General features: G+C 43.1%; 1 protein-coding gene across 2 annotated transcripts in view; it reads right to left on the bottom strand.

Annotated features, from left to right (window-relative positions):
• Window positions 1-25,218, bottom strand: part of ERBB4 (erb-b2 receptor tyrosine kinase 4) — a 1,426,503-nt gene that overhangs the window by 512,027 nt on the left and 889,258 nt on the right. For both annotated transcript variants that reach the window (XM_069733421.1, XM_069733420.1), the window contains exons 9-11: window positions 17,141-17,267; window positions 2,123-2,196; window positions 1,901-1,991 (exon numbers count right to left, since the gene is read on the bottom strand). In XM_069733421.1, the coding sequence (XP_069589522.1) occupies window positions 1,901-1,991; window positions 2,123-2,196; window positions 17,141-17,267 (292 nt within the window). The remainder of the gene's footprint in view (window positions 1-1,900; window positions 1,992-2,122; window positions 2,197-17,140; window positions 17,268-25,218) is intronic.

Raw genomic sequence — 25,218 nt, 5'->3', positions numbered from 1 at the left:
TCATCATGGTTCAGGAGTGTTGACCAAATCAAAAGGATGGAAAAGTAGACAAAGAAATAACTCTTTAGAAAAAGTCACTAGATATAAGTTTACTTGTATGAGTGGCGCCAAAACAATCTGAAGTCAAGACACAGAATTTTGTATGGGCTTACAAGAACCTCAGTGCATTTAGGACTGTGTCAACTAATGGTAGATACTCATCATGGAGAGTGGTTGAATCTTTTACTGAGATTTAGATTGTTTTAAACAGCCCTTATCCTATATGGTGACTGACAAAGTTTTGGCTAAAGAGTTTAAAACTTTTTCAAACTTTTCTTTTTTGTAACTTTGTTCTTTTTCAAAAATGTTTTTCAGTCTCTTTTATCTCTATAGATCCTCATTGATGAGCGACTTGAAGGTTAACAAGACCTTTTGCATTTTGGATGCTACTCCTGGGAAACCTATCAATTTCAATACATATTTAAAGGGGTCTAAATATGATTTTTTTTTAATGTATGTACATTTTTTTTAACAACAAATGTTTAATAAAAAATACAACTTTTAATAAAAAATTAACTTCTAATAAAATCCTTATTCAAAAGAGTATATATGATCACAGCTTTAGGCAATGATCACTGTTAAGATTTGCAATTTGCAATTTGACTTGGAGAGTACAGTAATTGCACAGTATTTTTTCAGTGCAGATGTCTGGAGCATGTGAAGGTATCATATAAAAACCCATTCAATGCATTGTTAGTAGAATTGTTGGAGGCATTTATTCCATAGCATATGAACATGGCCTTACACGTTATGTTGATTATAGTCTATTTGTAACTTATTATATTGTATTATATATTAGTCATTAAATTTTTTCCTTCGACCAGCTCGGTCAGAGGGAAAAAATGGACATGTGTACGACCCCAAAGAATGACATAGGTCCAAGTGCGATCTGATGTTTTGTCAGATCGCATTCAGACCGATAATATGGTTGTGTGAGTGAATCCTAAGGGATTTCACTCTTGGGGTTGCTAATACTTAAAGGGAACCTGTCACCGCAATATTGGATTGAAGTTCATTCTCTGTCCTCCGTAGTAAATGCCTGTGCAAGGACAGAGAATGAACTTCAATCCAATATTGCAGCCAGCATGCAGCCAGCGGGTAAGGAAAGGGTGAATCAAACACCTGAAAACTCCGCCCATATGACCAAAAACCGGTCCTGCCAAATTCAGGTGACAGGTTCCCTTTAAACTGCAGTCCTTATTACAAGTGGCATTTGATGATGAATTTGGAGAAACCACTTTATACAACTGTTTTGATTTAATTCAATTATTCTTGTTTGAGTGTCTTTTTTTTTCAAAGAGAGGAAAGTATTTCCATTTTGAAACAAATCCTAATTTACAATGGGGATTGGATGATTTGGATAGAAATTGTCTCTAAACGTAAACTAGAGTATTTTCATTCACTGACAACAAACATATCCAGTATTGAGCAAAAGTTTTAGGCAGCTGTGGAATAAATGCTGCAAATGTAAGAATGGTTTAAAAAATAGACAAGTTAATAGTTTATTTTTATTAATTAACAAAATACAGTCAAAATCAATATTTGGCATGACCACATTTTTTTTTCACAGCTACCTAAAACTTTTTCCCAGTAATGTATTTTCAAAGTAGGTAAAAGGTGAAAAAAAAAATGAAAAATTTGCGTAACCTTTCATTTTTGCAGAGATTATAAGCCCAAGCTTTATTAACCTAACGCTAGAAACCCCTTGAAGCTTTATGTACACTGGATAATCCTTTAATTAACAAATCCCTAAAGGATTAACACATGTGAATTATCTCATGTAAGAAACGTATTAACGTCCTCATGGTCTGGAGCAAGTAAACTGGTCTTAGCAATTCGTGTGTCATGTACCGGTCCATACCTGTACAGATCTCTGCCGCCGATGCTAACCAGGTTCGAGAAGACACTGAGGTCCGTCATGTTCTTCGGCCAGGACTGGATATTCAGATAACCTAAGAAGATTATTACATAAGAAGATCATGAAATCTTCACTTATACCAGAAGGAGAGAACACAACAATTCTCAGTCGTACAGTAAAGCAAGCATAGCCCTATAATATTTAACTAAAACCAGCCCATCTTACCTGTGATTTCTCGCACAGTACGGAAGATATTCAGCTTCTCCGGATTTAATGGCGCTATATTGTGGTAGGCATCGCTGCAGAATTATAAAAAAAAAACGCCCAAGGTTATAAATCTTTAGGTTGCATTCTGCACGCTGGAGCTGTAAAAAGCTGTAATTCATAGCAGCAAACACAAGAGGGCGCAAACAAGACCCAGTCCTAAGGACCGCACATCAAACATTTCACACCTGTTGTTCCAGGTTAATAATAATAATAATAATCTTTATTTTTATAGAGCGCTAACATATTCCGCAGCGCTTTACATTTTGCACTCATTATCATCGCTGGGGCTCACAATCTAAATTCCCTATCAGTATGTCTTTGGAATGTGGGAGGAAACCGGAGTACCCGGATTTAAAGAAACTACTGAAAAAAAAAATCATAAATGCGATCTCATTCTTATTTTTTTTTCTTGAAATGATCCTACTAGCTGAATACTAGAAAATATATCTTCAGATACAGCAGAGCTGACGTTACCAATTCATACTGTGGGATTTTAATGAGGCTCTAAATATATGATTTTTTTTTCTTACCTATGTTAAATGCTGCTGTTCTCCTGAATCTGGCATTATTTTTTTTTCTTCTTCCTGCACCTCTCCATTTCTAAAATATGCCCCCACTCTTCGTCATATATAAATTTAGTCATTTTAGCCAACTGGGTGGCGTCATCAAGAAAACACCTGTAAAGACTTGAAGACCACGCCCCATTGGCTAAAAAAAAAAGACTAGAGGGGGCCATATCTCAGGAATGGAGAGGCGTAGGGACGAAATAAAAAACAATGCCAGATTCTGGAGAACAGCAGCATTTATACTAGGGAAAATTATATAAGATATATATATATATATAGAAAGTAATAGGTCATCTGTAAACAGCAGAAGCATTTATGCAGTGTCATATCAGGAGGCTTATCTGCAGTGAAAGCATAAGAATCAAATCATATGTGAGCTAGTAAACAGAATATTCATTAGGGCCTCTGGTTGACACTGTATGGTGGTCCTGAATAAGCTCTGCGTTGTACAGAGCCCTAATACAGCACGTATAGGAGTCTACTGGACCATATATTAACTAAATGTTTATACAGGAGTTTAAAAAAACCAGACTGAACTCTGCTGCATCTGTAGGAATAGGCGAAAGGGCAGTCCAAGATTAGACTAGGCATTCTTTCTGAAACAGCGCCACATATGTGCAGAGTTTAAGTCTGGTATTGCAGCTCAGGATCATGGAATGAGGTCAGGCGCTCAGGTGTGGGATTGATTTGGGGAAAGGAAACAGCCATGTCTTACTAAACCTGGACAAACTCTTTAAGGCTCTGTTCACATGTTCACTTAAAAAAAAAAAACTGATTTAAAGGAAATCTGTGGCCAGGTTTTTCCATCTAATCAGAGAGCAGCATAATGTAGTGGCACAGATCCTGATTTCAGCGATATGTCAAGCGATTTATTGATAAAATCATAGTTTTATTGGCAGGAGATTATCACTAGTGGACTAGTAACCTTGTTGCCATGTAATCCTCCATATTCAGGAGCTCTATATATAACCCTTCCTACACCACTGATTGACAGCTTTCTGCCTATGCACAGTGTTCACAGAAAGCTGCCAATCAGTGGTGTGGGCGGGGTTATACAGAGCTCAGCATTCAGAGAACTGCTAGATCAGATAAATCAGTGATTTAATAATAAAAAAAAAAAAAAACAAGCAGCCCTATAAGTGACCCATTGCTGGAATCAGGGTCTCGGCCCCTACATCATGCTATTTCTCAGATTGGATAGAAAAAAACCTGCTGACAGATTCCCCTTTAATCTTTTTCTAATCTAGAAGCGGCCCCTGGAAGTAATAAATGTAAGTTATAGATTTCATAGAGCAGCTGGAGGTCACTGGCGCAGTTCATCCCATCCTGTCCGGTTACGGGCTACAATGTCTATAATGACATTCGGTGCTGTTTTATGATTTTCAGTCCAGCACCTATTAGCATCTCTAATCCCCGCCGGTCTCGGTGAACTATTGCCCTGCAGGGATGCTTTGCTTAGTTCTGAAGCTTCTGATAAGATTTAGCAGTCAGGCGGCATTTCCCTTATTATTACTTGAGAGTCGCCCAGTGACACGTCAGGACCTCACTGCCTTAGTATTCCTCAGTCACGGTGTCCTACAGAACCTCATCATTTTGGCGCTCTACTCCTTCATCCAGGAAGGGAGAGGGAATATATATTTTATCTCAAGGTTATTTACCGGTGCAGGCCATTGCTCACACACTCATTAACATGATTCATTTCAGGAAACAAAACCTTTTTTTATTTTTTTTTATTTGTTAAATATCATTCAGCAATTCCTGCAAAATGAAATTCCATCTCAAGCAGGGACCCGGCTGGCGATGAGTTTACAAATCCCTAAAGTTTGACTTTTTATTTCAGTGCTGGAACTATATTGTATAATCTTTTGGTGTAAACTCCAGCGGGAAAAAAAAATGCTTTTCTCTACCATTATTATGTCTTCACTTCAATCATCGGCAATGGTCCATTGTCGCCCGGTTCGTTATTTTGCATCATAGAGTGTGTTGATAAAAGGGGAACAGTATTAGAGCTAATAACCCAAAATAACTAAAAAAATTATCCCTTGGAGGAAACTTTACTCTTTATTGCTCCAACTCAAAATGATGTCGTAATGTAGGAAGTAAATGGAACTTGGGCTAAAACGTTTCCATATCCCAATGAATGCCATAATGGTAAGTCAGTGCGGATTTCTACTTGACTTCGGAATATGTGACCACGATGGCCATATTTTAAAACATTTATAGACCCAAACTTCTCTCCACCCCTTATCTAATAATAGTAATAATAATAATAATAATAATAATAAATACACAACACTGCATGATGTTGGAAAAATGGCCACAGCAGTCTTATTAAGCAAATCAAACATAATATTAAAAACCACAATAGTATGACCAGAAAGGAAGGGGGAATTGAAGGTTCAAAACCATTTTCTTTGACCGCAACACACAGCTTCTCCACACTGCCCCCAGTCGCACCGCACCAGCTTAGGGGCCTCCTAGTTGTGAGTTGCACACACCAAAATAGCCTGCTGAGACCTATCCCTGAAGGGACCCGCTTGCAACTCTATAAGAACCTCGAAACACATGAGAGTCACCCATCCCTGCACTGGACTCCCCCCCCATCCTTCAGTGCAATCAACCTTCTTCAAAACCCCTCTTCTTTTCTGCCAATCACAGTGACAAAGTGAACAAAACCCCACTTTTATCTGTAGAATGATAGTCCTATAGGGTTGGATGTTCTGGGTACAACCGTCACCACCAAAGAGGACGTCCTATAGGTGCTCCCTCCTTTTACACCCCCCAAATGGAACCAACCTTACCACCAATCAGGTAAAGCCACAAACCTCTTCTGCCCCTATACTACTCCCCCAAAATTTCCACTCAAACCAAAACTTCTCCCAACTAACACCTTAGTAGCCAACATTCTGGCCTAGCAAACCTCCTAAGTCATGGAATCCACCCTTGAGCACCGGGGGGATGGAGGGTGTACAGTCCAGGCCATTGATTTACATCAGTTTATATGAACAATTGAAAAAGTTATAGTTGCACATTAATATATGACAAATAGTACAATTTTGGCCAGAAAAGAAAACCTCACATTGGCTGAACTATTAGTCAATCCCCCAATTTGTGAACCTACAAAACATTTCACCATTTGATATTTCCATTTGCAAGGAAATGTTATATCTGAATGTTATGACCTTGGTTGTTTCTTCCAGAGGTGGCCATACCATTGCTGCAACCTGTGCAGATGCACACAAGCTCAAGAAGTAAGAGGGCCCATTTTCACCTCCGAAAAAGTAAGCAGCTTTTGTCACAGATACAAAAAGGTCCACATATTGTTCTTGCCCAGTCTCTTCTGTCTGTATCCGCCAGACAGCCAAGTATCATTCTACAAACGTCTTTCATTTCCGATGAAACATGAGTAGTGTTGAGCATTCCGATACCGCAAGTATCGGGTATCGGCCGATACTTGCGGTATCGGAATTCCGATACCGAGATCCGATACTTTTGTGATATCGGGTATCGGTATCGGATCAATAGGGATGTGTAAAATAAAGAATTAAAATAAAAAATATTGATATGCTCACCTCTCCGGCGGCCCCTGGACATCACGCTGCTAACCGGGAGGCTTCTTTGTTTAAAATGCGCGCCTTTAGGACCTGCGAATGACGTCCCGGCTTCTGATTGGTCGCGTGCCGCCCATGTGACCGGCACGCGACCAATCAGAAGCCGCGACATCATTCTCATTCACAAAAACTCCTAATTCTAGGAATTAAGGACCTGCGAATGATGTCGCGGCTTCTGATTGGTCGCGTGCCGGTCACATGGGCGGCACGCGACCAATCAGAAGCCGGGACGTCATTCGCAGGTCCTAAAGGCGCGCATTTTAAACAAAGAAGCCTCCCAGTTAGCAGCGTGATGTCCAGGGGCCGCCGGAGAGGTGAGCATATCAATATTTTTTATTTTAATTCTTTATTTTACACATCCCTATGGATCCCAGGGCCTGAAGGAGAGTTTCCTCTCCTTCAGACCCTGGGAACCATGAGAATACCTTCCGATACTTGATGTCCCATTGACTTGTATTGGTATCGGATATCGGTATCGGCGATATCCGATATTTTTCGGGTATCGGCCGATACTATCCGATACCGATACTTTCAAGTATCAGACGGTATCGCTCAACACTAAACGTGAGACATCTTACCAGCAGGTGACAGGTGGCTTTCCTACTCCCATACAGCAGCCATAGATCATTGTAACTACACATACTCTGCCACTTATAGCTGCCTCTTTGGGTAGGGTCATATGCCGACACTTGGTGCTGTGACTAACACTGTCAGAATAGAATGATTAAAGGGAATCTGTCACCTTATTTTGCCGATATAAACTGCGGCCACCGCCATTAGGGGCTTATCTACAGCATTCTGTAATCTTCATACAATGTTGTCATCCTCCTTGCTTCTTTCGCGGCTCCTCTGCTGGCGTAATTCTGTGCCCTGTTGAGGGCAGAGCAAAGTACTGCAGTGCGCAGGTGCCGGGAAAGGTCAGAGAGGCCCAGCGTCTGCACACTGCAGTCCTTTACGCTGCCCTCAACAGGGCAAATCAGTACACCAGCGCAGGAGCCGCAACAGAAGCAAGGAAGAGGATGTCATCGCATGAAGATGGGAGGTGCCTGTCCCAGGTCTGCGACGTCCATCAGAACCAAACCGGGACCACCCCTGGGTGAGTGTAATCTAATTTGTTTTTCTCATCTTTCAGGTTACATTGGGGGCTTATCTACAGCATTACAGAATGCTGTAGATAAGACCTAATGGCGGTGGCCGCAGCTTATAGCGGCAAAATGAGGTGACAGATTCCCTTTAAAATGGCACAATATTACTGAGATTTAAAAAATAACTAAATAAGTTCTCTGTTTGGTATTTTAATTACAGACATGGCCAAAAGTGTTGGCACCCTTGAAATTATTCCATAAAATGAAGTATTTCTCCAGGAAAGTTATTGCCATTACACATGTTTAGTTAAACACGTTTATTTCCTTTGTGTGTATTGGAACTAAACAAAAAAAAGAGAAAAGGCAAATTGGACACAATGTCACACAAAATACGAAAAATGGGCAGGACAAAATTGTTGGCACCTTTTCAAAATTATGGGTAACTACCTATGTTTCAAGCATCTGATGCTCGTTCACACTCACCTGTGACAAGTAAGAGGTGTGGGCAATATGAAAATCATGTCCGAAAACAAAAAAACGGGGAGAAGTTGACTCAATCCTCGCATTGTTGCATTGTTTGTTTGTGCCACACTAAGCATGGAGAACAGAACGAGGAGAAGAGAACTGTCTTAGGACCTGGGATCCAAAATTGTTGCAAAATATTAACAATTTCAAGGTTACAAGTCCATGTCCAGAGATCTTGATGTTCCTTTGTCCCATGGTGCACAACATAATCAAGAAGTTTACAAACCATGGCACTGCAGCTAATCTCCCTGGATGTGGATGGCAGAGAAAAATTGATGAAAAGATTGCAACATTGGATAGTCCAGCAGGTGGATAAACAACCAATCAAGTCACAAAGAAGTTCAAGCTGTCCTGAAGGCTCCGGGTGCATCAGTGTCAGTGCAAACTATCCATAGACATTTGAATTAAATGAAACACTATGGCAGGAGACCAAGGAGGACCCCACTGCTGACAAAGAGATGTAAAAAAAAGCTAGACTGAAGTTTGCCAAAATGTATGTAAGTATGCAAAAAAAATCTGGAAAAGTGTCTTGCTGACAGATGAGACTAAGATAGAGCTTTCCGGTAAAGCACATCATTCTACAGTTTACCAAAAATGGAATAAGGTCTACAAATAAAAGTACACAACACCCACAGTCAAATATGTTGGTGGGTCACACATATTTTGGGGTTGATTTGCTGCCTCTGGAACTGAGTGCCTTGACTATGTGCTAATAGTCAGGGCATCATGAAATCTGAAGATTACTAAAGGATTTTGGGTCGCTGTGTAGACACATTATCAAAAGCTGGGTTTGTGTTCTTGATCATGGGTCTTCCAGCAGGATGACCCCAAACATACTTCAAGAAGCCCCCAGAAATGGATGGAAACAAAGTGCTGGAGAGTTCTGAAGTGGCCGCAATGTGTCAGGATCTTAATCTCATTGAGCACCTGTGGCCAGAGACCTGGAGCAGTTTGCAAAAGAAGAGTCAAAAGAGTCACAAATTCCAGTTGAGAGGTATAAGAAGCTCGCTGATGGTTATAGGTAGCGAGTGATTGCAGTTATGTATTTCAAAGGGTGTGCAACTAAATATTAAGTTGAGGGTGCCAATAATTTTGTCTGGCCCATTTAAGGGGTTTTGTGTGAAATTATGCCTATTTTGTCTATTTTCTCTTTTTTTGTTTGTTTTCCAATATTCACAAAAGAAATAAACATGTGTGTAACAAAGCATGTGTAATTGCAATATATTTCTGGGACAAATACATCATTTTCTGGAACAATTTCAAGGGTGCCAACATTTTCGGTCATGACTGTACATTAGTCATTGGCAGGAATATTCACCATGGTTTGACCCCAGTCAATGTAGTGACACTGACTGGGTTTTATTTGGGCTAAACCAGATGAGATTTTGGGTTCTTCACCTATGACACCTGCAAGGAGGTATGCATTTCTCAACAGGGAAGTCCGCAGGATGCTATCTTCTGATTAGCCTCCACTAGTAACAGCTGCTGAGTAGATAGACTGAAGACACCAAGCTGTAGTTCTGAGGAAGCAGGCAGGAATCATAATCAAACTGAGCCTTGGTTAGAACATGTGGGGAGTTTTGCAAGCAATAAATAGGCAAGGTACAGGCAACACAAAATGTAAAAGTTGGGTTAGTAACAGTACTAACAGGAACAATCACCTTTGTAGACAGCAGGAACCTAGTGGACTTATTGCAAAGACCAAGACAACTGCATGAGGGTCCTATATAAAATTAAGGACACAGGGGCATTCACTGACAATGGATGAGATACCCAAGCATGAGAGTAATCCAGGGCATTGAGGTGAAATGCAGAAGGACAGCAGTGGCCATAAAGAAGTCTGCAAGCAAGCTAGGGTGTGAGTTGGAAGGCAATAATAGTTAAACTCTTAGTAGATGGCTTTACTTTTTTAAACCTAATAAGGCTTCAAGCCCCCTGGACTGGTGGTTTGAAATAAAAAATTAGGGACCACTGTTCTATGATTTTCTATCAAATACGAGTCTTTGTAACCCCAGATTATAAAAAAAAAAAAAAGACGTGAATTTTGTGGAGACTATGGGGTATATTGTTAAAGATTGGTGCCACTTAACTTTCACTCTTAGATGCCTAGCCAGAAACCTTTTACCTAGCCAAATCAGATCACTTGCTATGCACTGAGCATATTTTTTCCTAATGTATAAGCATAATGGCGATGACAGTTTATTAGGAACACTTGCTTTTCTTTGGTATTCACAAATACATTTATGATTTTATTTTCCAACAACCTAGAAAAATAAATTGAATCAAAATTCCTGATGCCCCCCAAAAACTGAATGCCATTTATTTCTTTGTATATACTTGTATATGGATAGCCGTGCTTTGAGCATTATTTCATATTATAAAAAATTCTATTTAAAGTTGACATAACGTCAGTTTTCTACCACTTCTTAGATATTCACCTTTATACAAATTAATAAAGGAAGGAAGCATGCACGTCTTTGGACATAAAGAGGCATCACTCAGTTCCCGTTCTGCTTTGGTGCTCTCGGGACTCCTGAGAAAATGGACTTTTAATGACATTGCAGCTTTCAAGGTCATCATGTACATTGGAATGAATATTCTTCCTTTCTCTCTCTGCTAAACCAAGTCTGCCACCTGCCAGGGATTCGATTTGTTTTAATTGTGGATTTTGTCACTTCTCCGGTAAGTTAAATGCTCACGGCTCCTGTGATTTGGGTTCCAATATTCCCAGTGGGATCTATCTGTTCCCTCATACTAAATCCACTTGTCACACCTCGTTACTTAATTGTAGATCAAAAGCACCTCCGTGCTAATGACATCCATCCTTGTGATACCCTCTCGGTACACTATATGACGAGGTATGACGGGACTGAGCAGAAGGAACACGCTGAACGAGCCTTCTTCCCCATGCGTACAATTGTAATAGTCATGGCTTCCTTTCTTTCATCATGTCTATAATTATAAGATGTTATACGTAGGACGAGTAAAAATAAACGTCATCAAAGTAGTAGAATATATTGTATATTTTCCTTCATTTTTTTCTATGCCTAATATCTCAGTAATTGGAGTAGGAAAATATTTCTATAATGCTCTCAATCCCTATAAATCTCATAACTTGTATAATTCTTATTATTTGTTACTGCTAGATATGGTTACATTAAATTAGTAGCGACCAACAATAAGTTTTTATTTTATATAGACCCTCAAGAATGTGCTCTGTAGGTACAGTGCTCAATCATGTGGATACTGCACTATTACTGTGGGGTATTATGGGGGGGGGGGGCACTATTACTGTTCAGGGACAATATTACTTAGGAGGAATGTAATATGATTTGGGGGGAATTATATATCACAATTTTTCTAGAGACATGGAGGCTGCTGGAAAAACAAAGGGGTCATAGATTTTATACAATTCTAAAAAGATGAGGCACGGATAAAAGAAGTTGTCATGATGGTCTAGGCAGAACTGAGGAAATGAAAAAAGTCTACAATCAGAAAAGATGTTACCTGTGAGTCACTGAATTTAAATGGATCATCCAGGACTTTTATATAGATGGCCTCTCCTTGGGATAAGCATTAGTGATAAATGAACATACTCGTTACTCGAGAGTTCCCGAGCACGCTCGGGTGTCCTCCGAGTATTTTTTAGTGCTCAGAGTTTTAGTTTTTTGTGCCGCAGCTAGTGTTGAGCGATACCGTCCGATACTTGAAAGTATCGGTATCGGATAGTATCGGCCGATACCCGAAAAATATCGGATATCGCCGATACCGATATCCGATACCAATACAAGTCAATGGGACATCAAGTATCGGAAGGTATTCTCATGGTTCCCAGGGTCTGAAGGAGAGGAAACTCTCCTTCAGGCCCTGGGATCCATAGGGATGTGTAAAATAAAGAATTAAAATAAAAAATATTGATATATTTACCTCTCCGGCGGCCCCTGAACTCAGCGCGGGTAACCGGCAGGCTTCTTTGTTCAAAATCAGCGCTTTTAGGACCTGAGAATCATGTCCCGGCTTCTGATTGGTCGCGGGCCGCCCATGTGACCTCCACGCGATCAATCACAAGCCGCGACGTCACCGCAAGCTATTAACGCGCTCATTTTTAAAAATGAGCGCGTTAATGGCTTTCAAAGACGTAGCGGCTTGTGATTGGTCGCGTGGCCGCGACCAATCACAAGCCGCGATGTCACCACAAGCTATTAACGCGCTCATTTTTAAAAATGGTGACATCGCGGCTTGTGATTGGTCGCGGCCACGCTACGTCTTTGAAAGCCATTAACGCGCTCATTTTTAAAAATGAGCGCGTTAATAGCTTGCGGTGACATCGCGGCTTGTGATTGGTCGCGGCCACGCGACCAATCACAAGCCGCTACGTCTTTGAAAGCCATTAACGCGCTCATTTTTAAAAATGAGCGCGTTAATAGCTTGCGGTGACGTCGCGGCTTGTGATTGGTCGCGGCCACGCGACCAATCACAAGCCGCTACGTCTTTGAAAGCCATTAACGCGCTCATTTTTAAAAATGAGCGCGTTAATAGCTTGTGGTGACGTCGCGGCTTGTGATTGGTCGCGGCCACGCGACCAATCACAAGCCGCTACGTCTTTGAAAGCCATTAACGCGCTCATTTTTCAAAAATGAGCGCGCTAATAGCTTGCGGTGACGTCGCGGCTTGTGATTGGTCGCGTGGCGGTCACATGGGCGGCCCGCGACCAATCAGAAGACGGGACGTGATTCTCAGGTCCTAAAAGCGCTGATTTTGAACAACGAAGCCTGCCGGTTACCCGCGCTGAGTCCAGGGGCCGCCGGAGAGGTAAATATATCAATATTTTTTATTTTAATTCTTTATTTTACACATCTCTATGTATCCGATACCGATACCCGATACCACAAAAGTATCGGATCTCGGTATCGGAATTCCGATACCGCAAGTATCGGCCGATACCCGATACTTGCGGTATCGGAATGCTCAACACTAGCCGCAGCTGAATGATTTACATCTGTTAGCCAGCATAAGTGCATGTGGGGGTTGCCTGGTTGCTAGGGAATCCCCACAGGTACTTATGCTGGCTAACAGACGTAAATCATTCAGCTGCGGCACTAAAAACTAAAACTCCAAGCACTAAAAAATACTCGGAGGACCCCCTCGGGAAATCTCGAGTAGCGAGTATATTCGCTCATCACTAATAAGCATCTCTGACGATCAACTCTTCTCAGTCCCAGCGGTGGCCAGATGTGCTCAGTTGAGCAGAAAAACTACACAGCTCCATCAATTGCATAGTGGCCGTTGGCCAGGTTCTGAACCCCTACCACCTATTGACTTGAACAGGGAGCTAATATGCAGTACCTGGCTATTGCCACTATACAATTAATGGAGCTTCAACTGAGCATATCCAGCCAGCCTCAGAGTAGCTGATCAGCAGGGATGCCATGTGTCATACCTCCACCAATAATGATGAACTATTCTAAGGATAGGCCAGCAATAAAAAAAAATTGGACAACCCATTTTGACTGCTCTGTATTCATGTATACTCTGACGACACCTGTGTAGAACCAATTCCTACCTCTATATGGTCATTAAATGGAGGCTAGTTATGTCTCAATATAGTGATTTTAATTAATAACTAGAGATGAGCAAATTTGTACAGAAAACGTTCGCCAATCTCAAAGTCAGCACGAACATTGCACATTCGGATTCGTGTTCGGATTCCCGAGCATTTTCCGCAAAATTCGATAAATGATAGAGTTTCCACTAAGACTTTGATCTTATCGGTGGTTCTGATTGCGGTAAGTTCAATATCATTGGTCGAAGCGATGCGAGGAAATGCTGTCAGATGTCAGCGAGACCCTGCAGCTGTAACTGTGATCGGCGGTACTGTAAAAAATGACAGTGTGAACCCTTAGCCTTGAGTGAAGGTAAAATGTTTAAAAATGTTTACCTCTGGTCATTGGCTTTAGATGATGGGACTACTACTCCCATCAGCTGCTGCCTGCTGCCGCTAATAACAGCGAGAGCAGATGGAAGCTGACTTGAGTATTCGTCAACCACCGCCTGTGCTCTGAATAAATAATTTAAAAAAAAAACGGTGTGTGCTCCCCTGTATTTTTGATAACTAGCCAGGCTGCAACCTTCACCTGTCATCTTTAGCAAAGTTATTTATCAAGACTAGAGTGGTCCCCGCACCATTTTTATATGTATTTAAATAAATAATAAGACAAAAAGCCAAGCTAAAGCAGACATCTGGGGCTGGTATTCTCAGGCTGGCAAGGGCCCATGGATGTTGGCCCCCCAGCATAAAAATATCAGCCTGCAGCAGCTCCGAAGAGGATGAGACGATTCTGGCGCTTTTACCAGCTCTTCCCACTTGCTCTGTGGTGGTGGCAAGTGGGATTCATATTTGTGGGGTTACTGTCACCTTTGTATTGTCCTGTGACATCAAGCCCACAGCTTAATAATGGTGTCTATAAGACACCTATCCATTACTAGTCCTATAGTTACACGATACATAAAAACACAGCAAGTATAAAGTATTTTATTTGGAATAAAAGCAAAATACATTTTTATATATTTATTTAAAATAACAAATACAGCTGTACTCACCTAACGCTCATTCTATTGAAGCCCTCATCTATTATAATAAATAGAAAGTAAAAAACAACAATATCCCTCACCTGTCTATCATTTTGTCCCACGCCATAATCCATGTCTGGGGATGAAAACTTTTCAACCTGAACAGTGCCAAGATGCGACTGTCCAGGCTGAGAACCACTGGTTAAAGAGCTGCTGCAAGCTCAGCATCAGTGACTAGCAGTGACGTCATTGAAGTTACCACTGGTCACTGAGGCTGCGTTCCAAGGTGGGCCCCTGAACTGTGGGGACCTCGGTGAGATCACCGCTAGCACAGTGAGGCCGGGATCACACTAGCTATGAATATGGATGAGTACTATGCGATAAAACATCCATAACACTCCGACCGGTATTCATCTATAGGGAGGCTCACAGCATCGTTTTTTATCTCAGCCGTTTAAAATGTGCAAGTGAAATAGCAGCATGCTGCATTTGTCACTGACACTCGGCCAAGTCCAAGCTCACTCGCATGCATATAAGTCTATGGGTGTGAGTGAGACAACGCACATCACTTGGATATCATCCGAGTGATGTGCGATATACTCTGACCACAGCAATGGAGGAGATTGAGAAATTCATTTCTCCACCTCCTCCCCAGCTGTGCTCCGATCTGTGAGCTCGGAGCACAGATGCATGACACTCGGCTCCCACTCGCAGCAGAGCAGGAGCTGAGGGTCATTAGCATATCGCACCTGATGCTCTCGCATCAGATGCCATACGCTCGCCTGACACCGGCCTGCGACAAAGTCTCACAGTCCAGTGGTGAGTTTCCTTTTTTTTCACTGTTCGTCGAACCCACCAAACTCAAACAACCAGGGGTTCGCTCATCTTAATCAATAACTAACATTATGATAATATTATTTAGGCACTAAGTATTGTTATATTGGTAATGGTAGCATTATGGTGATTACATTTGTTCATTGTATAGTGGTAATATTTGGTAACTGTATGATTGTTGTAAAATATTATATAAAAGATAGTCTTAATGCCCTGTTGTCTCTTATATATACATATACAGATTTACATATACAGATATAAATATCAATATATAATTACATTATTTTTGTGGGAGGAGACATATTTTTTATAGCCTCTAACCTATAACACTGGAACCACCATATCCAAGCAACAAGCTGTTATGGGGAAAGTTCCAAAATGTGTCTTGGGTCCCACTTGAGTTTAGTTATGTCAGTTTAGGTATAATTTTTCATCTGCCATAGAAGCTCCCGTGTTGGTATCAATAAACCAACAGAAATCTGAATTTAGCTTTGTATGTGAATAGAGAAAAATAATAGTAATATAATGTAAATTTTGTTGTGAAATATAATAAGATATTGTTCAAACCATGTATTTGTACTTATCCATGATGCAAGTATGGATTCAGATGTGTCCCAGAAAAAGTCATTGACTTTGGTCACGTGGTATCTGACTATTATATCAGGTTAAAAAAAGCACCACCACAAAAGAGGTCAAACGGAGGCCAAAGTTCAGTTTTGAACTTTATTTGGTTCATTGAATTCACTGGTTTGATTGTTGTCTTAATGTGATTTTTCAGGAAAGAAAATTGGAGTCATTATTGGAATCATGAATGATAGCCAAAGGTGTGGTCTGAGCAGTGTGTAATAAAATAATAAAATAGGACACAATTTGAACCCTTTCATGACATTTGTCGTGTGTATATATACGACGCAAGTTGGAAGTGGGGGTATGAAGTGAACTCACACAGCAAGGCTGCCCCATACCTGGCAGAATTACAGCCTGGACCGCCAGTTATCAATTGCGGGTGGAGTGGAGCTCCACCTGTGATTGTTAACCTGTTAAATGCCGCGGTCAATCTTTGACCTCGACATTTAACTTGCACCGACAAGCGCTTGTGTGCTCACTTCCGCCCATAGGCGCACTTGTCATGTGATTGTGGGGTGCCAATGGGTTGTCATGGCAGCCAGGGGTCAGCTGATGACCTCCGTGACTGTCATTACAGATCTCCTTTGAAAACCTGTCTTGGCTGGGCTTCAAAGGAGACTGTGATTTCTGCTATATCACATGATGCCTTAGCTGCGCTGCATGTAGCACAAGCGATTCAATGATTGCATTTTCAAGCTTCCTAAGAAAATCAGTGGAAAGTTTAAAACATTTTTTTTTTAAATTATAAAAAATATATAAATAAAATTTCAAATCACCCCCTCTCACTCAAGTGAAAACAAAGATATTAAATTTTTTACCGCACTTGGAATTTTTTTCCTAATTTCGAGTACAGTATGTGGTAAAATGAATGGTATAATTCAAAAGTACAACTTGTCTTGCAAAAAACAAGCTCTCATATGTCTATGTGGATGAAAAATAAGAGTTATGGCTGTGGGACGAAGAGGAGGAAAAAACAGAAACTAACAAATGAAAATGGGCTGGGATGGTAAGGGCTTAAAATCAGTTTATAGGTGTTTTTTCGATGTTGAACATGTTAAACTTTCTAAACTGTTGACATAAGCAGAAAAAACAACATGTAAACATTTGTGATTTGATATTCAGTCTTTTTTTAAAAAAGAATAAAAGAATTGAACTTACCCGTCAATACCAGTGACGAGGAACAGGAGATTGCCATTGATCTTGGTGCAGTTTATAAACTTGTCGATGTTGTTGGAATCCACATTCTGGGAGGTCTTCAGGGACCCTGTCCCAATGCCATCACACACTAAAGAGAGCATCCCAATAATAGTCAATAAGTCTGAATAATAAAATCAATATGGAACTTACAATACCCCACTGACCACATCTTCCCTGTGAGATCTGCTCTTCAGTTGAGAATATAACTTTTCATCCCTATGATTTGGAGTTATTATATGCGCATACTATAAGCCATAACATGTAGTCATGGAGTAAACAAGTAAACATTGCGTTATTCCATTCCATTATTCAATCCCTGTTATTGCTATTCCTTTTTTATGAATTTCAATGTTTAAGCCCAATATTCTTGCTAAGTGGGTAGCAATTTCCCTAGGGTATAATTTGCGACAGTGCGATGAATAGGTTTATTCCTGTAAAATTACAAGTTTCTGCTTGCGCATCAGTTCCTGTATGTTTTACCATATTTGTTTTTACGCCAAGACGGCCCTAAAAAGTGTTGTTTTAAGGTCCTTATAGGATACAAAAAAAACAAAATGAGCAACAAATCATATCATTACTGTACTGGCAGAAAATCACCATGCAATAGAAATTTTTGAATAATATCATATATATAGGATACATCTTTTTGAGTACATTATACACTGTGCTCCAAATTATTATGCAAATTGGATTTAAGTGTCATAAAAATTTAATTGTTTTGTTTTTCAAATAAACTCGTGGATCGTATTGTGTCTCAGGGCTCAATGGGTCACTGAAATCAATCTTAAACACGTGATAATTAGTTTTCCAGGTGATTCTAATTAAAGGAAAACTACTTAAAAATTATGTTCCACATTATTAAGCAAGCCACAGTTTTCAAGTAACATGGGAAAGAAAAAGGATCTCTCTGCTGCCGAAAAGCATCAAATAGTGCAATGCCTTGGTCAAGGGATCATCGTACTGTTAACAGATTTGTGGCTGAATCTGAGCACAGATGTATTCGTGCTGATAAAGGCATGATGAGGAAGGTTTCTGCCAGGCAAGTTCATCGATTAAGAGAGCAGCTTCTAAAAAGCCATTATAAACCAGCAAACAGATATTTCAAGCTGCTGGTGCCTCTGGAGTCACTCGAACCTCAAAGTGAAGGATCCTTCAAAGGCTTGCTGTGGTGCATAAACCTACTATTCAGCCACCCCTAAACAGTGTTCACAAACAGAAACGATTGCAGTGGGCCAGACATACATGATGACTAATTTTCAGACAATGAGTGTCATAATAATAATAATAATTTTTATTTATATAGTGCCAACATATTCCGCAGCACTTTACAATTAAGCGGGGACATGTACAGACAATAAATTCAGTACAAGTTAAGACAATTTAAATAGTGACATTAGGGGTGAGGTCCCTGCTCACAAGCTTACAATCTACAAGGAAATGGGGGGACACAATAGGTAAAAAGTGCTTGTTATTTCAGGTCTGGCAATTATAATAAATAGGAATTTTCATATAAAGCTGCATGATCCGGTCATCAGCCCGTGTGTTTAAGTTCAATAGTCAAGTATCAAGTGCAGTTATCATGTGCATGGAGAGTGTGGAGACAGATGAATAGTAGGGTGCAGATTCACATGCAGATAATATTTGGAAGCAGGGAACAGGGCAAAGTTAGTTTACTGAATAGTTGATGTGGTAGGCTTGTTTGAAGAGATTGGTTTTTAAAGCGCGCTTGAATAGGTCGGGGCTAGGTATCAGTCTGATCATCTGGGGAAGTGCATTCCAGAGCGCTGGCGCAGCACGAGAGAAGTCTTGGAGATGGAGGAGCAAGGTTCGGATTACGGGGGAAGTTAGTCTTAGGTCATTTGTAGAACGGAGGGCACGTGTAGGACGATAAACGGAGATGAGAGAGGAGATATAAGGTGGTGCAGAACTGTGGAGAGCTTTGTGGGTGAGAGAGATGAGTTTATACTGGACCCTGTAGCGAATGGGTAGCCAGTGTAATGACTGACAAGATGAAAGCATCAGTGAAGCGGCTAGACAGAAATATGACCCTGGCTGCCGCATTCAAGATGGATTGGAGAGGAGAAAGTTTGGAAAGAGGGAGACCGATCAGAAGAGAGTTGCAGTAGTCCAGACGAGAATGAATAAGAGTGACAGTAAGCGTCTTAGCAGTTTCAAAGGTGAGAAAAGGTCGGATTCTGGAGATGTTTTTAAGATGCAGGTGACAGGAGCGAGTGTGTGATCGGATATAGGGAGTAAAGGAAAGTTCGGTGTTGAATATGACCCCAAGACAGCGGGCATGCTGCTTGGGAGTTATGGTTGAACCCTCCAGGGTAATTTCAATGTGGGGTAGAGTGAGGTTAGTAGAAGGGAGAAACACAAGTAGTTCAGTTTTGGAGAGATTTAGTTTCAGATAGAGAGAGGACATGATGTTAGAGACAGCAGACAGACAATCCTTGGTATTTTGAATTAGTGGGGGTGATGTCAGGGGAAGAAGTGTATAATTGGGTGTTGTCAGCATAGAGATGGTACTGGAACCCAAATCTGCTGATTGTTTGTCCAATAGGGGCAGTGTATAGAGAGAAAAGGAGGGGGCCCAGGACTGAGCCCTGCAGAACCCCCGATAGTAAGGGGACGAGGAGAGGAAGAGGAGCCGGCAAAAGATACAGTAAAGGAGCAGTCAGAGAGGTAGGAGGAGAACCAGGAGAGGGCTGTGTCCTGGAGGCCTATGGAGCGGAGCATAGTGAGAAGGAGCTGGTGATCCACAGTATTAAATGTGGCAGATAGATCCAGGAGAATCAGCAGAGAGCACTGACCTTTGGATTTAGCTGTTATTATATTATTAGAGACTTTAGTGAGGACAGTTTCAGTGGAGTGTAAAGAGCGGAAACCAGATTGTAAGGGGTCAAGAAGAGAGTTATCCGAGAGATAGCGGATTAGACGGGAGTGGACCAAGCGTTCCAGGAGTTTAGAGATGAAGGAAAGGTCTATAGTTAGCCGTGCAGTTCTGGTCCAGGGATGGCTTTTTAAGTAAAGGGGTAATGATGGCATGTTTAAATGAGGAGGGAAAGATACCTGAAGAAAGAGAGAGGTTAAATATTTTAGTCAGGTGAGTGGTGACCACTGGTGAGAGAGACTGCAGGAGAGGTGAAGAAATGGGGTCACTATTGCAGGTTGTAGGCCGAGCAGAAGTGAGGAGCTTGGAAACTTCTTCTTCTGAAACAGGCTCAAAGATGTCTAATGAGCTTGAGGTGCGGCAGGGAAGGGGATCCAGGCACTGAGGAGATTGGGCTGAGATATCCTGATGGATGTGGTTGATTTTTTTCTAGGAAATAAGTGGCCAGATCCTCACCACTGAGATTGGAGATGGGGGCCTGAACTTTAGGTTTCAGGAGGGAGTTTAAGGTTTCAAAAAGTCATTTTGGGTTGTTGGATAGTGAGGTGATGAGGGTGGTGAAGTAGGATTGTTTGAAAGGTCAGAGTTATAGGTTTTGAGCATGAACTTATAGTGGATGAAGTCTTCTGCTAAGAGAGATTTTCTCCACTGCCGCTCTGCACACCTTGAGCAACGCTGAAGAAAGCGTATTTGCATAGTGTGCCAGGGCTGCCATTGTCTGTGTCGGGTCTATCTGCGTGTAGAAGGTGCTGCTTCATCCAGGGCATTCTTCAGTGTGATATTGAAGTGTGACAGGATAGGTCTGGAGAGGATATGGAGGAGATGGGGGCTAAAGATGTGTGGAGGTTGTCCATAAGCTGCTGGGTATTAATGGTACGTGTATTCCGATACGTGTGGTAAGTGGGGGTGTCCTGGGTGAGGAGACAATTGTTGATAGAGACGGAAAGAAGGTTGTGGTCTGAGAGTGGGAGAAAACCGTGATTCGGGACCGGAGAAAACCAGGTCTAGAGTATTCCTGTCCTCATGCGTAGGAGAATTAGTAAACTGTGAGAGGTTGAGTGAAGAAGTTAGAGAGAGAACATGAGAGGCAGATTGGGAAACGGGATCATTGATGGGGATGTTATAGTCTCCCATGATGAGGGTGGGGATGTCACAGGATAGAAAGTGAGTAAGCAGGTGGCAAAGTGGTTGAGTAGTGTCGAGTAGTGTTGTGTTGAGCATTCCGATACTGAAAATATCGGGTATCGGCCGAGATTCACTGTATCGGAATTCCGATACTGAGTTCTGATATTTTTGCGATATCGGATACCGGAATCGGAAGTTTCCATAGTGCAATGATGCACTATAATGGAGTGTGCGCAGTGCGTGGGCGCAGACTGCATGTGTGTGTGCGAGCGGGGTCTGTGCGTGACCATGGGGGCTCTGTGCGTGCCTGCCGGGGCTCTGTGTGTGCCTGCCGGGGCCCTGTGCGGCGTGCCTGCCGGGGCACTGTGCGGGCTTGCCGGGCTCCTGTGCGGCGTGCCTGCCGGGGCCCTGTGCGGGCTTGCCGGGCTCTGTGCGTGCCTGCCGGGGCCCTGTGCGGCGTGCCTGCTGGGCTCTGTGCGGGCTGCCGCGTGTTAGGAGTCGAGTTTCCTCTGCTGCACAGAGGGAATCTCGATCCATCTCCGCTGCGGTCTCCCATTCTTCTCCAGCCGCAGTGGAGTCTGCTCAGCAGGGACGTCGATCCCAGCGTCTCGCTCAGTCTGACTGTGCGAAGAGTTACTGCTGCTTTTCCTGCTTCTGCCATTGAAGCCAGTGCTGGGCAGCGGCGAGTGGACGTTTCTGGATCTAAGTCCTGCTTTTCTCTGTCTGAGCATGCCCAGGGCAGGATCTCCCATTGGAGATCGAGGGTCACATGCTCAGGTACTGCAGCACATCCCATTGGTCCTTTTGGCAGGTCCTGAAAGGGCAAAACTTCTGTAGCTGTTTCCTGTGCTGCAGCTATATAAACTGCGCATGACCGCACGGCCATGCGCTAGTATTGTCTTGTAAATATGTGTGTGTGTTGTGAGTGAAAGTCGCTCTTTAAATAACCCTCCCTATTGAATGATTGTTCGCGGAAGGTGTATGTTTGCTATCTAGCGCCCGACTTATCCAACAGCACGTAACACACATTACAGCTACCAGTTGCTGTGTCCGCCTGTACGGCGCCGTGCGCTTGCTCTGTGCTTTCCTGACCCAAGCCTGGGTGGTTAGTGGCGTCCGTCAGTGCGGCACCGCACGCACTCTTGTGCCTTTATATTATTATTTAGTTTCCTTACACACCCAGTTGCGGTGTTGTGCCAGCAAGTGTCTAATCGGACTTCAATCCTAGTTGGGGTTGAGTTTGCTGACTTCTTGCTCGCGCTCTATGTGCGGTACCGCGGTCCTGTGACGCAACAGGATCACTTCCTTCACGCAGGGTGAAGTTAACCCGTGCGTGTATACTTATAGTACCGCCATATAGTCCGTCTTACTAGCAGCAGGGTTTTTACCTGCACGGTGGACCTCGGACTGCGAACGCACCTAGTTCCATTTCATCTTGTACTTGGTGTGTTCCGCCAGTCCTTAACATATTACTAGCGCCAAGGTCTGGCTAGTAAATGATGGACGATCAGTGTTCACAGCGGTACATCCAGCAGCTGGAGGGAAGGTTGGCGGCTCTTGAGCGTTCAACCTCAGCTGTGGATGTCACTGCTGTCGCTGTTCAGGCTGCTAGTGTTGCTGCAGCCACCTTGTCCACTGCCGCTCCTGTCCCGACTCTAACTCGCCTCCCGCTTCCAGAGAAATTCTCTGGTGACAGTAAGTCTTGTAGGGGTTTCGTGAGTCAGTGCTCTATCCATCTCGAGCTTCTGGCCTCTCATTTCCCTACAGAGCGGGCTAAGGTGGGATTTATAGTGTCTCTTCTATCGGACAGGGCGTTGCAGTGGGCTACGCCGCTATGGAAGCGTAGCGATCATGTGGTGCAGGGTGCTCCGTTGTTTCTGAGCACTCTGAAACAGGTCTTTTTAGGACCTCGTGTCACCCATGATACGGCGCTCCAATTGTTGGCATTGACTCAGGGCTCGTCCTTGGTCAGTCATTTTGCCGTCCACTTCCGCACCTTAGCATCTGAGCTGGAGTGGTCGGATAAAGCCCTCATTCCAATATTTTGGAGGGGGCTGGCTGACCACGTTAAGGACGCCCTGGCCACTAGGGAGATTCCCGCCATACTGGAGGAATTAATAACTCTATCCACTCGTATTGATCTCCGTTTTCACGAGCGGAGGTTAGAGCGAGCCCAGTGTAGGCAGAGGTTTCGGCTGGCTCCCACCTTCGCCAAACCTTTGGAATCTCCAGACCAGGCTCCTGAGCCCCATGAGCCTGTGGTAGAGTCACGAGCGGGATCTAAGTACCGGACCGCTCGTGCACTCCAGATTTGTCATCTTTGCCAACAGACAGGACATCTTGCCTCCAGATGTCTCCAGCGGTCGAGGAAACGTCAGCGTCTAGTGGTAGTTGGTGGAGGTGCACTAGACACGGCGACGTTTGCCTCCAAATTGTCCTTTAAGGGGACAATAACATTGGGCTCATCCTCTCACTCAGTAGAACTCTGCGTGGATTCTGGGGCGGAGGGCAATTTTATGTCTTCAGCCTTCGCCCAACGTCACGCAATTCCTCTGGTCATGCTATCTCAACCAGTAACGGTACGAGTGGTGAATGGGTCGACACTGCCCGCACAGATTACACATCAAACTATCCCTTTTACTCTGTCCATGTCACCATCTCATCAGGAGATTATATCTCTACTCGTCATTCCTGAGGGAATTGATGAGGTTCTCTTGGGGATACCTTGGTTACGGTACCACTCTCCTCACATCGAGTGGTCCTCAGGCAGAATTCTGGGATGGGGTGAATCTTATGGGAACAGGTGTCATCGAGAGTGCGTTCAGGTTGCTACTACAGAGGTACCCGCAGATCTTTCCTCTCTCCCCAAGCAATATTGGTCTTATGCAGACGTGTTCTCCAAAAAGGCAGCGGAGACCCTTCCGCCCCATCGCCCCTATGACTGTCCTATTGATCTCTTACCTGGTGCTGAGCCTCCCCGGGGTCGAGTCTATCCATTATCTCTCCCGGAAATGGAGGCAATGTCTCAGTACATTCAAGAGAATCTGGCAAGAGGGTTCATCAGGAAGTCAGTGTCACCTGCTGGGGCAGGGTTCTTTTTCGTGCAGAAGAAGAATGGAGAACTACGTCCATGCATAGACTACAGGGGTCTTAATGCTATCACAGTTAAGAACAAGTACCCTTTGCCTTTGATATCTGAGCTTTTCGATAGGCTTCGGGGAGCTAGAGTGTTTACTAAACTAGATCTGCGGGGTGCTTATAACCTGATTCGCATCCGTGAGGGGGACGAATGGAAAACGGCATTTAACACCAGAGATGGGCACTATGAGTATCTGGTGATGCCCTTCGGGCTCTGTAATGCACCTGCCGTTTTCCAAGACTTTGTCAACGACATCTTCCGGGATATGCTTTCCACCTCGGTTGTAGTCTATCTGGATGATATTCTCATCTTTTCTCCAGATATTGACTCCCACCGGAGAGATGTTGGCAGAGTCTTCGACCTCCTACGGGCAAACTCTCTTTATGCGAAGTTGGAGAAGTGTGTGTTTGAGCAGGAGTCCTTACCTTTCCTGGGCTATATCATCGCCGCCCAGGGATTGGCTATGGATCCTGCCAAACTACAGGCTGTGATGGACTAGCAAGAGCCCCATTCTCTTAAAGCGGTGCAGCGCTTTATGGGGTTCATAAACTATTACCGCCAGTTCATTCCCCACTTCTCAACTCTGGTAGCTCCCTTGGTAGCCCTCACCAAGAAGGGAGCGAATCCCTAAATTGTGGTCGGAAGAAGTCTCCAAGGCCTTCACTTCTATTAAGTCCCACTTTGCTAGCGCTCCCATCTTACATTGTCCCGATGTGGATAAGCCATTCCTAATGGAGGTGGATGCCTCGTCCGTTGGTGCTGGAGCAGTCCTCTATCAAAAGGATGCTCAAGGTCGGAAGCATCCATGCTTCTTCTTCTCTAAGACCTTCACGCCAGCGGAGAGAAACTACTCCATCGGGGACAGGGAGTTGCTAGCAATGA

Source organism: Ranitomeya imitator, chromosome 7, assembly GCF_032444005.1.
Source record: "Ranitomeya imitator isolate aRanImi1 chromosome 7, aRanImi1.pri, whole genome shotgun sequence".
NCBI classification, from domain to species: domain Eukaryota; kingdom Metazoa; phylum Chordata; class Amphibia; order Anura; family Dendrobatidae; genus Ranitomeya; species Ranitomeya imitator.
The sequence above is the reverse complement of the archived record's forward strand: the minus strand, read 5'-3'. Positions and strand labels throughout refer to the sequence as shown.